General features: G+C 40.7%; 1 protein-coding gene across 1 annotated transcript; it reads left to right on the top strand.

The window, feature by feature from the left end:
• Positions 1-629: 629 nt before the first annotated feature.
• On the top strand, positions 630-12,933 carry LOC146972572 (G protein-coupled receptor family C group 6 member A-like). The gene is made up of 6 exons (XM_085802643.1): positions 630-907; positions 3,323-3,617; positions 5,777-6,574; positions 7,864-8,088; positions 9,067-9,225; positions 12,844-12,933. The coding sequence occupies exons 1-6, from the start codon at positions 630-632 to the stop codon at positions 12,931-12,933; spliced, it is 1,845 nt and encodes a 614-aa protein (XP_085658769.1).
• Positions 12,934-14,546: the final 1,613 nt, after the last annotated feature.

Raw genomic sequence — 14,546 nt, 5'->3', positions numbered from 1 at the left:
CAGATTGTAATGATCTTTGAGACCAATAATGGAAAGGAGGCGGAGAGACTTCACCTAAGTCAATAAAAGTATGGTATAGAGGAATTAATTCAGTCGTGTCCTGTTGTTGGGCCCCTACTCTTCTTTGGGCACAACGCCGGTTTCGTTGACTGTTAAGTAAATAAAACTCTACTGTATTGAATTCTCTCAGGTGCCTGATTTTGCTATTGCAAATATTAGTGATGAGGCCGAGGTCAGGGTCTCTGGCCTAGTCATCTACTTCATGACTGGGCCAGGTAACACTTGTTGATTATTCAATATGAAAAAATGTTGCTATTTGCATCAACAGCTACTAACTTTGTTGTGAATACAAATGTCAAACAACCTTACAGAGAGTCTGCTGATGTTAAAAAAAGAGTGACCGTTTGTGTAGGCTATTCGTGAGTTTGGGTATCTGTGCATCAGATCGTAGCTGACAGACACAACAACAGATGTGATGACAGATGCTTCTGCTGAACAGTAACTCACCTGTTATCAGTCACGAAACGGTGGGCAGGGCTGCAGGGTAGAACGTGTGAACAGTGCAGCATCAAGGAGGAGGCACAAGGGAATTTTTTGCTCAGTGAAGATGCTTAAAAAGAGGAGGATCAATGTGTTGGAGGAAAAACAGCACAGAGAGCGACAGGGAGCTGAGAGACATCGCAGAGGACAGGACGATGGCCTCGACTGCTCTTATCATCTCTTCTCACCTCGTCCTTCTCCTCCTCCTCATCATCCTGGAGACTGGACACACTGCTAAAAAACACACCAGACAGCCGACGGCTGAAGCTCCAGGAGATATCATGATCGGAATACTGTACCCACTTCATGGACGTGTAGTAAAGAATTACAACAAACCATGCGCACCTTGGCCGAGGAAGTGTTACTGGTAAGACCATTTAAATTAAATTAAATTACATGATAAACACCTGATCAAATAAAGTTAGTAAAACAGCATAATGTTGGGGTGCTTTAAATGGATTTATATGTAACACTACAATATCATTTTCAGCCTATCAAAAAAAAACTAAATAAAACTAGATTAGAGAAAAAACTAAAAAAAAAAAAATTTTAGGGGCTTTTTTGCCTTTAATGGATAGGACAGTTCAGAAAGACAGGAAATGGGAGGCAGAGACCCCCCTCTCTGCCTCCCATTTCCTGGGAGGGCCACAGGGCCACTTGATGCGGGATTCGAACCGGGGCCGCCCGCAGCAAGGACTGCAGCCTCAACACATGGGGCAGGTGCTCTACCAACTGAGCTAAACACGGTCGGTCCGACTACCCATCTCTCCGACCATACATTTCTTTATTTTTGCGCCCATTAGTCCGACCTCCCACTTCTCCGACTTAAGTAGCCCTAACCCTTAACCTTACCCTAAACCTAACCTTAACACTGTAGAATGGGTAGTTGGAGAAATGAGCCGTCTGACTTTTGGGCATTCAGACTGATGTATGCTCCCCGCTAAACACTGCCCCGATTAGAGAAAATTAATCAGTTAGAGACCAAATTATTTGATTTAGAAAACACCCATCAAGTTTGTCCTTCTGATGATATTAAAGTGAGCCTGGATGCCACACACTCTGAGCTAAACTCACTGCTGAGGCAAAGGGCAGAATTTTTAATGTTAAGAGCTAGAAGACACTACTAAAAAAAAGTTGAAATTCTAACAAAATCAGTGATTTATCTTGCAAGTGATGTCGGACTGCTATTATTTTGAACACAACTGTATATATGTATATTAGCTTCAGTTAAAAATTGTTCTTTCCTTAAATAAAAAACTACATGGAATCGATTGTGTAGTCCTCTTTCATATTGCCATTATTGGTAACCATTTTAAAAAGCAATACATCACTTCAGGCCGAGGTATACACTCATTATACCACGCTAAGGGGCGTTCTTCAGCTGGTGCGAGGCGGACATATTGCTTAAGTATATATAAACTTGTGTGTAACCTTTGGCACGCGTGCCACGGTTGACACGCCATCGTCGCCACAGCATAATCATTGGTACGCTGGCACCTCCACCGCTGAATTTCTCACGGCTATACCAACTCACGAGTCAGTTTTTTTTTTTTCCCCGGGCTTTCTGCGCATTCATTTTGAAAGGACACCTGGAGAGAGACAGGGAGGGCGAGAGAGTGAGAGGGGGGATTGACACGCAGCAAAGGGTCCGCCGGGTGAATCGTTCTATTTAATCAGAGATTCAATCAAGCGTTGCAGTGACAGTGAGCGGCCTGACCCTGCGTCATTAATGCCACTGCTCCTCTCCTTCGGCCTCACGTTCTCACACCAGCTGTTCTGTTATCAATAAACCTGACAATGATGCTTCAACCCAACTACACAGCTGTTAAATGATTGGCTGTTTGTCTGTCACTCATAGTGTCCAGGGATTGTCCAGGAAATGTTGTGACTGTTTAATTCTGATATGGTATTCTGACTGATATTCTCGATGCACTTTTTCTGTTTCAGCATTTTCCACCCACTGCAATATGTTTTAATAGGCCAAGTTTCTGAAAAGCAGTGTTTTGAACTTGGATCAAGGTCCCTCTGTGAATAACAGGAAAATATCTTCAAAATATGATTAGATGTGGGTTATATAGATTAAATGATTTCATCTATCCATAAAAACAACATAACTGGGATTTTATAAAATCACAGGTATGTTGTTCTTGTATTTTGTGTCATATTGTTTTATTGTAGTGGCACCCTTATTGACAGGAAAATTTCAAACCGGCACTCCATGTCACAAAGGTTGCCGACCCCTGGTGTATACTATGGTTTGATGATACTTTTATGATGATACATGATACATGTTCGAAATCAAATTAATTAACTAATTGATTGACAAGGCCAAAGACTGCCAGGATACTCAGTCGCAGAGAAAAAACACAAACAAAGTATAGTCCAAATTCTGAAAATCTTTACTCAAGAAAAGCAGGCCGGGTCAAACATAAGGCAGTCCTAAATCAGGCAAACAAATCCAAAGAGGGCAAGGCAAGCTCCAAAACCGGTGAGACAGAAACAGATCATGCACTAAAATCTAAACAGAAACAACAGTGTGGTGATAATTGGAAGGAAAAAGACCAATGGAGTTTGACAGGAAGTGATGAACCACAACATGGATGAATACAGATCACAAAATAAAACAGGAAGTCCAAGCAACATAAAGACAGAGACTGACATTCATTCACATGCACTGGCTTGACTTAGCCAGCTTACCAGCAACTGCTGGTGAGGGAATAAATCAGATTCATTGTAGTTATTATGACTGATACCATAGTTATTGTTTGTCCTGTTCATTTAGGTTGGACTGGACAGCCCTGACCCATGTTCTGATTTTCATTAACGCCATAGAGAAGAGTAATAAATCCCCACTACTGACAGAAGTGAACATTACTCTGGGATACCAGGTCCTGGACTACTGCGGTGATGTGAGCACAGCTCTGAGACTCACTGCAGACTTGGTGCAACAGCACGACTGCCATGCAGTAAGTAACACCTCGACCAGGAGACAGCCAATCATGGCTGTTGTAGGTCCGCACACCTCGGAGGAATCCATTGCCATCGCCAGGCAACTGACTTTCAACTTAATTCCTCAGGTAAGAGACTCAACCAAGCTGCTGACTCAGTGTGACAGTTTTCAAGGTGAGGAATCACAGATAAACAGGAACACTAACAACTGAAACTTCAACATAATCTATAAAGGAGCACTACTAGGGGTCCTGGTGGTACCAGAGTGAGTATTTGACCATTTGATAACACACACATTTATAGTTGGAAGGAGGTAGTCTATCCTTCATTTTCAATCCACTCTCACTCCATTAGTCATTTGGCTTAAAGACTGAATCTTTTAGCCTGTCACCAATAATTTCTGTCAGTTCATTACCAACAGGTGTTTCCACAGTTATCTCCCTAAGATAAAAGTTTAAATGTGATGAGCCAGAGCAGTGTTCACACACAACACTGCCACAGATCCATACCAACAGGATTTCGTCAGGTATTTGGCAAACCTGACTGTAGCTGATAGGCAAGACTAATTCATAATGTCACTGAAATGACCAGGGGTCTTATTTATAAAACTGTGCATAGTTTTGTTACTAAAAGTGTACGTACGCCCAAAAGCCAAAGTTTGCGTGCGTCAAAAAATATATAAAAGCCCTGCGTATGCATGCTTGTAAGCAAACTTCCCTTTATAAATCACAGAGTGCCTGTGGTGTTTCCTCCTGAACGCTAGAGGCACTGTGAGCAGAGTAGACAGAGCGGGAGTAGAGAAGAGAAGAAGAAGATAAGTTACTGCCTGAAGTGACATGCAATGCTACCTGTGAATTCTACCTACGACGTCCTCCCGGTTTATTGTTTTGTATTAATAAAAGTGAGTAAAGTAAAGTCAGGTCTGTTCCTCATTACGATACCACAGTGCCTAAAAGTGTGCACACCTGAATCAGCCTGTACACGCCCTTTTTTAACCATACTGTAGATGGTCAATACAAGCCACCTCATGAATGCGGTCTGCATGTAAGGCCTGGACTACACGTATATGGATATTTTTTTTAAAGGGACAAGTTTTTCAGTTCAAGGAGTTTTGGAAAAGCGAAGCGTTTTCACACTACATTTATGAGCCTCCGTGCGCACCGTGAAATTCTTGGACCAGCGCAAGACTGACTCGTGTTTTTATTCATCAAGAATTCAAGTCAGAGGTTTAAAGAGGTTCAGATGCCGTCGTAGTTCCGACCATAAACGGCGATTTGGCGGCGTTATTCTCTACTACTCACCGCAAAACTTAAAGTAAGGAAACGTTGGTCATGGGCCAGAAAGTCGTTGGTCTCTAAAGACCGCCTCCCTCCTTATTCTCCTCCAGCAGCGTCATGGTGCAGCATTACGCATGGGGCTCACCACTGTATTTATACATTTACAATGATTAGACTGATCAATAAAACTTTGAATAATTAGCAGAATCAGTGGTATCCTCCATCCTGAAATACATTCTGAAGAATGAACGAACATGACACTTTTCTTTATGCCAGTTTATGTGATGAACAGCATTATAGGACTGATAACAAGAAAACAGAGTGAAATGATTGTGCGAACGATTAGGCTACTGGCTTTTTTCCAGGCTTTGAGATTTAATTGACTTTCAATCATATTTTCACAGTATCATAGGAATATCTAGTTATTTACACCATGTTAGGACAGGATGCTTTATTCCATGCAGCAGCGCTGTCCTCTCCTGCGCTCTGCGAGTGGACAATATGACGGAGAGATGGTGGTGATTAAATATATAGAAGGAATTTTGATTTTGAATTCTCAGTTAGATTCTAAGAATTTGTTTCTGAAATGCAAAATAATCACCGTAGCAACATGGATCTAACGCATGATACGGGTTGAAATTAAATGTGTGACGGCTGATAATGAAGTATAATGAGGTCAGAGTTTGCTTAGGGGTGCGCACATTCTCCTGTCATCTGACAAAAGTCAAATCATTCATACCTTCTGTCATGTTCGAGGTGGAGCAGGAACAAACCTGGGAGGATAAAGGACATTTAATTTCGGAGCTCAACAGAAATGAGACTAGATCATTTAGAGTAGAGCCAATGTCAGTTCATTGACGTGAATGTCTTAATAATCACTTGCTTTTCATGTCCATTTGTATGGTTGGCACTTTAACTTCTACACAAACAATGTCTCCAGATTTACAGTATATGTAGCTCACTTTTCCATTCACCCCAGTTACATCACACCTTTGTCTTCTGTTCTCCAGATAAGTCCTACATCAACTGCTGAGAGACTGAGTAATAAGGACCAATTCCCTGCCTTCCTGAGGACTGTTCCTAGTGATAAGTACCAAACAGCTGCCATGGTCCGCTTTATCAAAAATTATAACTGGAACACTGTGGGCATTGTTACCACAGATAATGAATATGGTCGTGTACCTCTTGATCTTTTTGTGCCCAATGCCCTTCAAGCAAACATCTGTGTAGCCTTTCAAATAGTTTTCCCTTCAGACACTCCGGACATCAACTATGACATGAGGAATGCCACCAAAACCATCTACAAATACACCAATGTGAAGGTCATTGTCTCATTTGCCAGTTGGTATCGCATGAAGTCTCTTTTCCAAGAGATGAAGAACCAGACACTAAGAAATCAAACTAGCTTGGAATCAATGAGACGAGTCTGGTTGGCCAGTGACAGCTGGTCCACCACTTGCTATGTGGACAAAGACATACCTCTAAAGGAAATTGGACATGTTGTGGGTTTCACATTCAAAAATGAAAACCGAACATCATTCACTGAGTACCTCAGCAGGCTGGAGGAAGCTGGGCGTCTAGATTCAGGAAATAATGGCTTTCTGCAGGAGTTCTACAAAGAAATGAAATCCTATGGTCTCCAGACTGATGCCGAGGTGCTCAATGTGGCTCTGCATATCTTTAATTCTTTCAGTCGTGATGGCACTCTCCTCAGTCTGGAGATGGCTGTGAGTGCTATTGCTCAAGCTGTGTCTTCACTCTGCAGGAGCAAAGACTGTAAAACCCCAGGCAAGATGCAACCAAAGGAGGTATTTACACATGACTGTGTGTGTGTTGTGTTTTTGGGATCCACGTGGGTTAAGTTTACTGTCTGGATACAGGATTCAGGTAACAGGAACTAATTATTGTACGTGTAGCTACATATGACACCTTGGTTTACATACCCTAAACACAGGGTTGAGACAACTGGCAACATGTTCCTCACATCTGTGGATTTGTTTCTATTTTTCTATATTAACAGCATATTTCACAATAGAACTACTTCTCATGTCCTGAATCCAAATACAAATTCTTTTTTAATTCACTTTTCCTTGAACAGCACCATGAGTTACTCCATTTTTTCACTTTTTTTCCTTTGGCCTTTGAAGCACTCACCCCACCCCATCTTTTGTACAACTTTGAAAGGCCCAGAGTTACTGCAAGAGGCTTTTGTCTTTGTCAAGTTGAAATACTGGACTGGGAAGTAGGCTGATCATGATACTAATACCTGACATTATTACACGGCTCTATTGAATGCTGCTCTCTGATTGGTCCATCGCTGCGTTCTGCGGTCTGTTATTTCTGAATAATGACCGTCGTCAAGTATAACAGACTGTTGCTAGGGACGCCGCTCTGATCAGCGCAGTACAGAAAAGAGAAACTATGCAGGATATTTACCTTATGTTTCATTTTTACCGTCATTAAACAGCGTCGGACTAATAGTGATGTTAGATAAATAAATGACGTGTAACTTGTTACAAGGAGAGTGGAGGCTCCTTCCACATCGCTGCTGGAAACCAGACCTGCTGATCAGAGCCTCTGACCCGGTGTCACAGCTCTCCTCTCGTCTCGGTGCAGCTGGCACCGCGGCTCCGCGACACAAACGCACCCCGTAAACAGTAAAGTTAATCTCTTGTTTATGACAGATACGACTACACACAATACACACACCGTAACACGTGTATGGTAATCCATCGATCCACTGATTGATTATCAAAGGCTTCAAATGCACGACCGGGAGGAGGCTCAGCAAAACAGCGGACGTGACCATTCTTGCAGATTCGCTAAATGCAATTTTAAATCGATGAAAGTTGTATTTTGATCAACATTATGTTTCAAATTAATTATTTCACTCGTAAACCGTGTAATAAGCGGGATAATGTATAGTTGGTCGGTTGTTATGGAGAAATAAACCCCTTCATGTTGAATGAAACCATACAACCTGTCCGGGTTTAGAAATAAACCCCTTCATGTTGAATGAAACCATACAACCTGTCGGGGTTTATTTCTCCATAACAACCTCCGAACTATACATTATCCCTTACATAATGTCCCGTAGTTGCTGACAATTCTGAAGAGGCAGAAGTTTGAACTTGGAGGAAAGACCTACAACTTTACCAAGGAGGGAGACCTCTACCGGGACTACGTTGTGACCCTGTGGAAGTCAGAAGACGTAGGAGAATTTCAATTTATTGTCCATGAAATCGTGGCTGAATATGAAATTATCACAGAGAAGTTCACTTGGACCAACCTCAGCACCACCCAGGAGTTCATGGAGCTGGAGGTGTGTTCCACTTTTGTAGTTTCATGGCCCTTTTCCATTACACAATTATAGCACTACTCGGCTCTGCCTTTTATATGTGACACAAACACATAACATATAAACAATGGGGTTGCAATGGACTTGCTGCTCATATAACAGTCATAGTACAGATCAGTGGTTGCTGTTTCCAGTGCATTTTTAAAAGTCGCAGGTTTCACTCTTCTGTCGGACGTTACGCTCAGGACTCTTCCAGTGATAACACTCTCTGACCAATCTGTGGTGGGCAGTCAGAGGCCAGAGGCAATACCTACAAAAAAAACATAAAGTACCAATTTTAAAAAACAAGTCATGTTGAGTTGTGCTAATGGAGAAGGACCATTATATACACACACTACGATTTGTGTTCACTGACATTTCACTCTCTGCAATTCACTCATCCTCAAGACAAGTTGAGCCATTAACATAAATAATCAAACATACAGAATTGAGCAAGTGAGTACATTACATTCATATGTTCATTAGTGCTTTTTACATTTCTAAACAGCTATTAGGCTATGTGAAAATTCAGTTTGAATGCTTTATGAATTAGTGTAAGAATGCATTAATGTGTACGTTGTATAATGATGAGAATATCATTAAGAAATTCAGTCTGTAACCTGTATTGATGGATTTGACTTCAATGGATTTCCATCAGTTCCTGGATCAAGTCCCAAACATCAAACAGCTGCTCTGATCAAACTATGACAGGACATTGCTTTAAATACTGCCGCAGCGAGGAATTGTGAGACATAATTTCCTGTTTATTCTCATGAAGGAAAGTGTTTCCTCTGCTATTGGAGATAAGAATAAGAAGCATCAACACGTAGAAAAGTGAAACAGCTGCTGGGTTCATGATGCTATTAACATACTTCAGACCAGTTCTTGGATCTTCCTGAGAGAAAAAAAGCAATCTGACCACAGCTTAGGTCTCTGTGATCATGGTCTCTGTATTTTCCTCAGAACATCACATCCAGATGCTTCAACAGCTGTATGCCTGGAACCAGAAAGAAGACAGCTGAGGGTCAATATGTCTGCTGTTACGAGTGCATCAACTGCACTGAGAACCACTACTCTGATGGAACAGGTAACACACACACACACACACACACACACACACAGGTCAGAATCACCTGTTATGTAACTTTCTTTTGGACCAGTTCTTCACTGTGTGAGGCTTGTGTTGTTTCAGCATCATTTAATGCAAGAGCAGGTCGTCAGGTTCATTCTTTGGTTAATCCACAGAACTATATTTTCATTTCTAAACACATCTCTATTGCTACATTTTATCCATACACAGTGGCGACACCAGAAAATTATTATTGGGGGGTGATGAGTGGGCCGGATTGTTTATAGGAGGTGCTAGTGAATTTTGACACAACAAACATGAACAAATAATACTATAATAGATATGGATTTACTATTGTCTTTACTTGCTGCTGTTGCTTAGTGAAATTCTGCATCTTAATGTTTCAACTCTTTGCCGTTCCTTGATTGTCGTATTTCTTGGCAACTAATTAACTGCAAAGTAGACAATTTGCATCCTGTTCACACTGGCTCATGGATGTCTAAGCATTTTGAAATGAAAACGTAGAAATGCGGATGTAATGGGAGGTTATATGAACAGTGTTGTGCTAGTTACTGAAAAATAGTAACTAGTTACAGTTACTAGTTACTTCATTTAAAAAGTAACTCAGTAACTCAGTTACTTAAACCAAAAAGTAATGCGTTACTGAGAAAGTAACTTTTTCGTTACCAGTGTTGGGTATAGTTACTTTGGAAAGTAGTTAGTTAGGTTACAACGTTACCATCAATTAAAAGTAATCAGTTACGTTACAGCGTTACCTATGAAGAACCAAAAATGAAAAGCCTTTTGCAGCGCGCCTCGCACATGCTGCAACAACTGACAGACAGCCTCTTTTAAATGCACCAAGTCCTGACGAATAACATCAGTCATCCAACCAAATTAGCTCTACAGGATAACATTAACAGGAAAGACAGTCAAAAATATGCCACATAGCGGGTTTTTTTTTTTTTTTGATTCAGGAGAACGTGAATCCCTCTCAGCGGCTTCACTGCTCGATCTGTCTGTCAGTTTGAACGGAGGACTCACGTGTGGAGAGGAGGGAGGCTGGCGAGACGTGAACTTCCAACCTTGTGTGTAATAAAAGTAAAAAGAAAATGCGGTAGATACTATAGTACTATCACACTGCTGCTGCGCCTCGGCTGACACAGCCGCAGGTTGCACAGTAGTCTAGCCGTACTGTCTGACAAAAAGCAGGTTGCAGTCAGGATTTCCCTTTCCTTATCCGGCGAAAAGTAACGGATTACTTTTTTAAAAAAATAACTAAGTTACTGATTGCTCAACGCACGAAACTAACGTGTTACGTTACGCAAAAAAAGTAATTAAAGTACTCTAACGCGTTACTTTGTTACTTTGTAACGCGTTACCCCCAACACTGTTCGTTACTTTAAAACGTTTTTTTTTTCCAATGATCCCATTAAATAAAGGTTGATTGAATTCCCCTCTAACCCTCATTTCAGTTCTGTACTGATGCTGATGAAAAAACATGTGTTTTTATCTGTAAAATTTTACCATCACCATCATGCTGCATGATGTCAGCAGCATCTTGACCTAACAGAACTGCAAAAAAATCTTGTTACGTTCAAGAACCTGTTTTCAGTGACGGAAGTAAATTCACTCCAGCGGTAATTTTTTTTCGATCGATCAGCTGTGTTTACCCAGAGCGATCACTGTGTTTACCGTTTCAGGCGTCATAATTGGAGTCTGTCTGTCGCACTCTAACCGCTGCTGCTCGGGTGGAGTGGGTGCTTGTGTGTCTCGCTGTGACTCTCGAGCTGTGTCCCAGTTCAGGGGCTGCAGCCTGAACTGGCACACAGCTTCGGTCTCGGATGCTGCGTTAGCTAACGTTACCTTAACTCGCCGTCATGCCGTGCCCAGAGAATCGCTCTGGCCCTGCTCTGACCTGTCCAGTCCTCTTCATGTAGCGTTTTTGATTATGTGTGGGAAGCTAGAGGGCAGCCACCAAGTGCTTAGTGTCTGTGCTCTGTCTTTCTTTCAATTGAATGAAACTTTATTGATCGCTGAAATCTTGTAGGAAGTGTGTGCAGCTGTAAAACCTCACCAAAAGGAACGGAGTAACGCAACGTTTGGTAATGGAAACGGAGTTACTGATTACTGAAAAAACAACGTGTTACGTTATTAGTTACTGAAAAAAGTAACGGTGTTACTAATAACGCGTTACTACCCAACACTGTATATGAAGCAACAGAAATAGGTGACAACAAACAGGAGCTACTGCACAAACATTTATTATCAAGAGCAGGACCAGCAGATGGACCAGTACCAGGTCAGGCTTAAGGCTCTGTGCAGTATCCAGTATCCAGGGTCAACAGAATAGTGGTTCAAACTAAGTCAGTTTTTATTATTTCAAACAAAAAACTCTAATAATACAGCATCTGTCTCACTTCAGTTTGTTAATGAAAAATAAAAATGTAAAAATACTTTTAGTTTTTTCTCCCCATACATTAACAAGTATTCAGCCCTCGCTATATGTCAGCTACAGCTAGACAGATAGTTACCAATAATGGAGTCACTCTGGAAGTCTTGTTGAGGATGGTTTGGTCTTTTGTTGTTCTTTTTCCTCAGTTTTATTTCACAGAATTCTTCTCATTAGATATTTTGTAAGACTGTAAACAAACAGAAAAATAAACATTACAAAATGTAACGTCTGTTGTCTTTTTACAACAATAAAATATACATTCACAAAATCAACAGATATAAATAAATCTGTGTAGTGCCACGGTCCCCTGCTGGGCAAATTCGATACTACATCGGCAGAACAAAACACATTCACCGCAAGTTCAACTCGTACAAATTGATACAGTCACAAACATAATTCACTGTATTAATTAAAGTAAACATATGCACCGATAAATAACCATAATGCTGACGTGTTATTACTCACAAAGATTTTACCAGCGCTGTTTTGAAGCAGCCAGCCTTGTGTTGATTTCCTTGTTGTTGCTTGAGTCGGTCCGTCCCTCAAAAGGGTCAGAGTAGGAACTAAACTCAAAATTCAAAGTTGACTTACTTTTAGATTTGGGTTTCACTTGAATGTCCATACAGATGGTCTGTTGACAGCATTAAAACAACCTCTGATTTGGAGAACTTGTTGTGTGTTGTAACCAAACCCGACCTGCTCTTTGTGATGATGCTGCCACGTAGCAATGAGGAAGAAGTGAATGATGACTGTCTGGACTGATGCTCTTCACAGTGGGTTCACTGAGTTTGCTAACTGAGTATTATAATGCAGCATGTGACAAATGAAACTTCTGTATAGTTGCAGAAGGCTATCATTTATGTCTGAAACCTAAAATATAGCATATGATATTTGGGCTCCATAAGGAATAGGGCAAGGAGACTAGAGAGAAGATGGAGCCACTAAAACAAAGACTAATCAAGGTATGGTCAGAGGGGTGTTTGTTCAAAAAAGGTTGAGAACCACTGATTTAACCCCTGCCGCTGCCGAACCGCACCGCTGTTACCGAGCAACCCAGACACACTTGCATACTCATGAACATTCATAGAACCTGGATTTTTCAATGAGGGAGAAGCCTCTTTGAGAGTTTTTTTTATGGGGAAGCAATTTTAATCAAAAAGTAGTCATAGCAGAGCATTTTTATAAATTTTAAAATGCCTCTTTCGGGGGTCTTTAGGCGAAGTCCCACTGTGCAGCCAAGCCGACTTCAGGGAAAAAGATGGAGATGGACCCTGGCGTGGATCTGTATGGATCCAGTCAGTCGTGACTTGTCGTTATGTGACAATGAACCATCACACTGATGTTTTTGTTAAGATTAATTTATGAACTACAAGACATTTGTGGATTTCATTCCTGCACCGGTGGGTTTGCATTTTACATTAAAGTTTAGACAGTTTGGACCATAATTTCTCTTTTTTCTTCAAGTAGTTCAGTAAAAGTAAAATGTTATCAGGAGTTGGGATTAGATCACTAATAATATGGCTTTTACCTTTGACTCCATGGTATTGTCGGCCCATTTATTTCCACATGGTGCCTTTCTGCTCACCTTAGCAAAAGGTAAAACACAGTTGAATCCATACAGTAGATCATTACCAGTAAGTTTTCATTAAGGAGTTTCTGATTCAAGACAGTTTACGGTAGTTTTCATTGTCTTTGTCTGTATAAACGCTGCCATGCTGTTCACCTTTATGTGATGTCCCATGCTAAAGCTCCACCTACTGTTCACAAACACAACAACTACATTAGTTAATTTATGGTTTATTAAAGACACTGCATTTTTTTCAAGTCCTTTACAGTACAATACAATACTATAAAACAATTTAAATAACAAGAATTTTCACAAATGTTGAAAAGATCATGAAGTTGGAACATCTCTTTCTTCGATAGCAGGAGTCTGTGTCCTTCAAAATCCCTTCAAAGTAGGGATGAGTATTGCACTCTGTCATATTGGAATTTCATTAATACTTATTTGCTTATCCCTATTTCGAGAATAGAAAAAATGTAGTAAGCTGCAGTTTCTGGTGGGCAAGGTGGGTCATACAGGGAGAGTGGGTAAGCTCAATGGAAATGCTGGTGGGCAGGCTGGTTCATAAATCATAATTGTTCTAATTATTTAACATATCAATGCAACTATAAAACAACGGAACAGGTTTCAGTGCATTTTGAAATTAGCACGAGGTAGAACACAACACCTCTTTCATAAACAGGAGTCTGTCAAAATCCCTTCATCATATTACAATTTCAATAATACTTTGATCAAAGGTGAATTCCAATTCCTATCTTAGGGTGTTTTCACACGTTTAGTTCGCACCCTAGTGTGGCTCCAAATGTTAAAATGATACATTGTTTCATTTTTCAGTTAGTGCGGTTGCTTTCACACCTGCTTTTTGTCACTCGGGACCAAACTTGGAGAGCGTCATGTCTCCATGACTACCGGTTGAAATCTGGAAGCGCTGATTGATAAAACTTTCCTAAGACAAGTACGCCAGTTGTTAGTAGCTCAGTCTCAAAAATGGCCACCCCCGTGAAGTGCTAGTGCTGTGCCAATTCTCAGAATGATAAGTTGAGGGATAAGTTTAAAGGCTGTATTGCCCTCAATATTGAGATTTTGCGAAACCACCCTTAGGAGCAAGGGCTACACAGAATGCAGTGTTTTCTTTGTTTATAGAGATATAAATATTAGGAAAACCATTGTATTGTCTTAGTTTAGGCCCATTTTATGAATTATTTACCTCATTGTTCATTTTTTATTTTACGATCTTTTGTCAATAGCCGGCTGGTGCATGTTGCTATCGTTTAGTTACAACATGGCCATTTTTCTCAGTGGTAATGTAGTTGTTAAGTTGTTTTAAAATGTTTGCGGCAATAATGTTATAACAT

Source organism: Trachurus japonicus, chromosome 16 (genome assembly GCF_045865225.1).
Source record: "Trachurus japonicus isolate A0001 chromosome 16, Traja_1.0".
Taxonomy (NCBI): Eukaryota; Metazoa; Chordata; class Actinopteri; order Carangiformes; family Carangidae; genus Trachurus; species Trachurus japonicus.
The sequence above is the reverse complement of the archived record's forward strand: the minus strand, read 5'-3'. Positions and strand labels throughout refer to the sequence as shown.

Excerpts from the sequence above, each read along its gene's own strand:
- LOC146972572 (XM_085802643.1), top strand. The coding sequence starts at position 630 with ATGTGTTGGAGGAAAAACAGCACAGAGAGCGACAGGGAGCTGAGAGAC. Across the intron at positions 908-3,322 it reads TGGCCGAGGAAGTGTTACTG|GTTGGACTGGACAGCCCTGA; the intron begins GTAAGACCATTT and ends CTGTTCATTTAG. Across the intron at positions 6,575-7,863 it reads GCAAGATGCAACCAAAGGAG|TTGCTGACAATTCTGAAGAG; the intron begins GTATTTACACAT and ends AATGTCCCGTAG.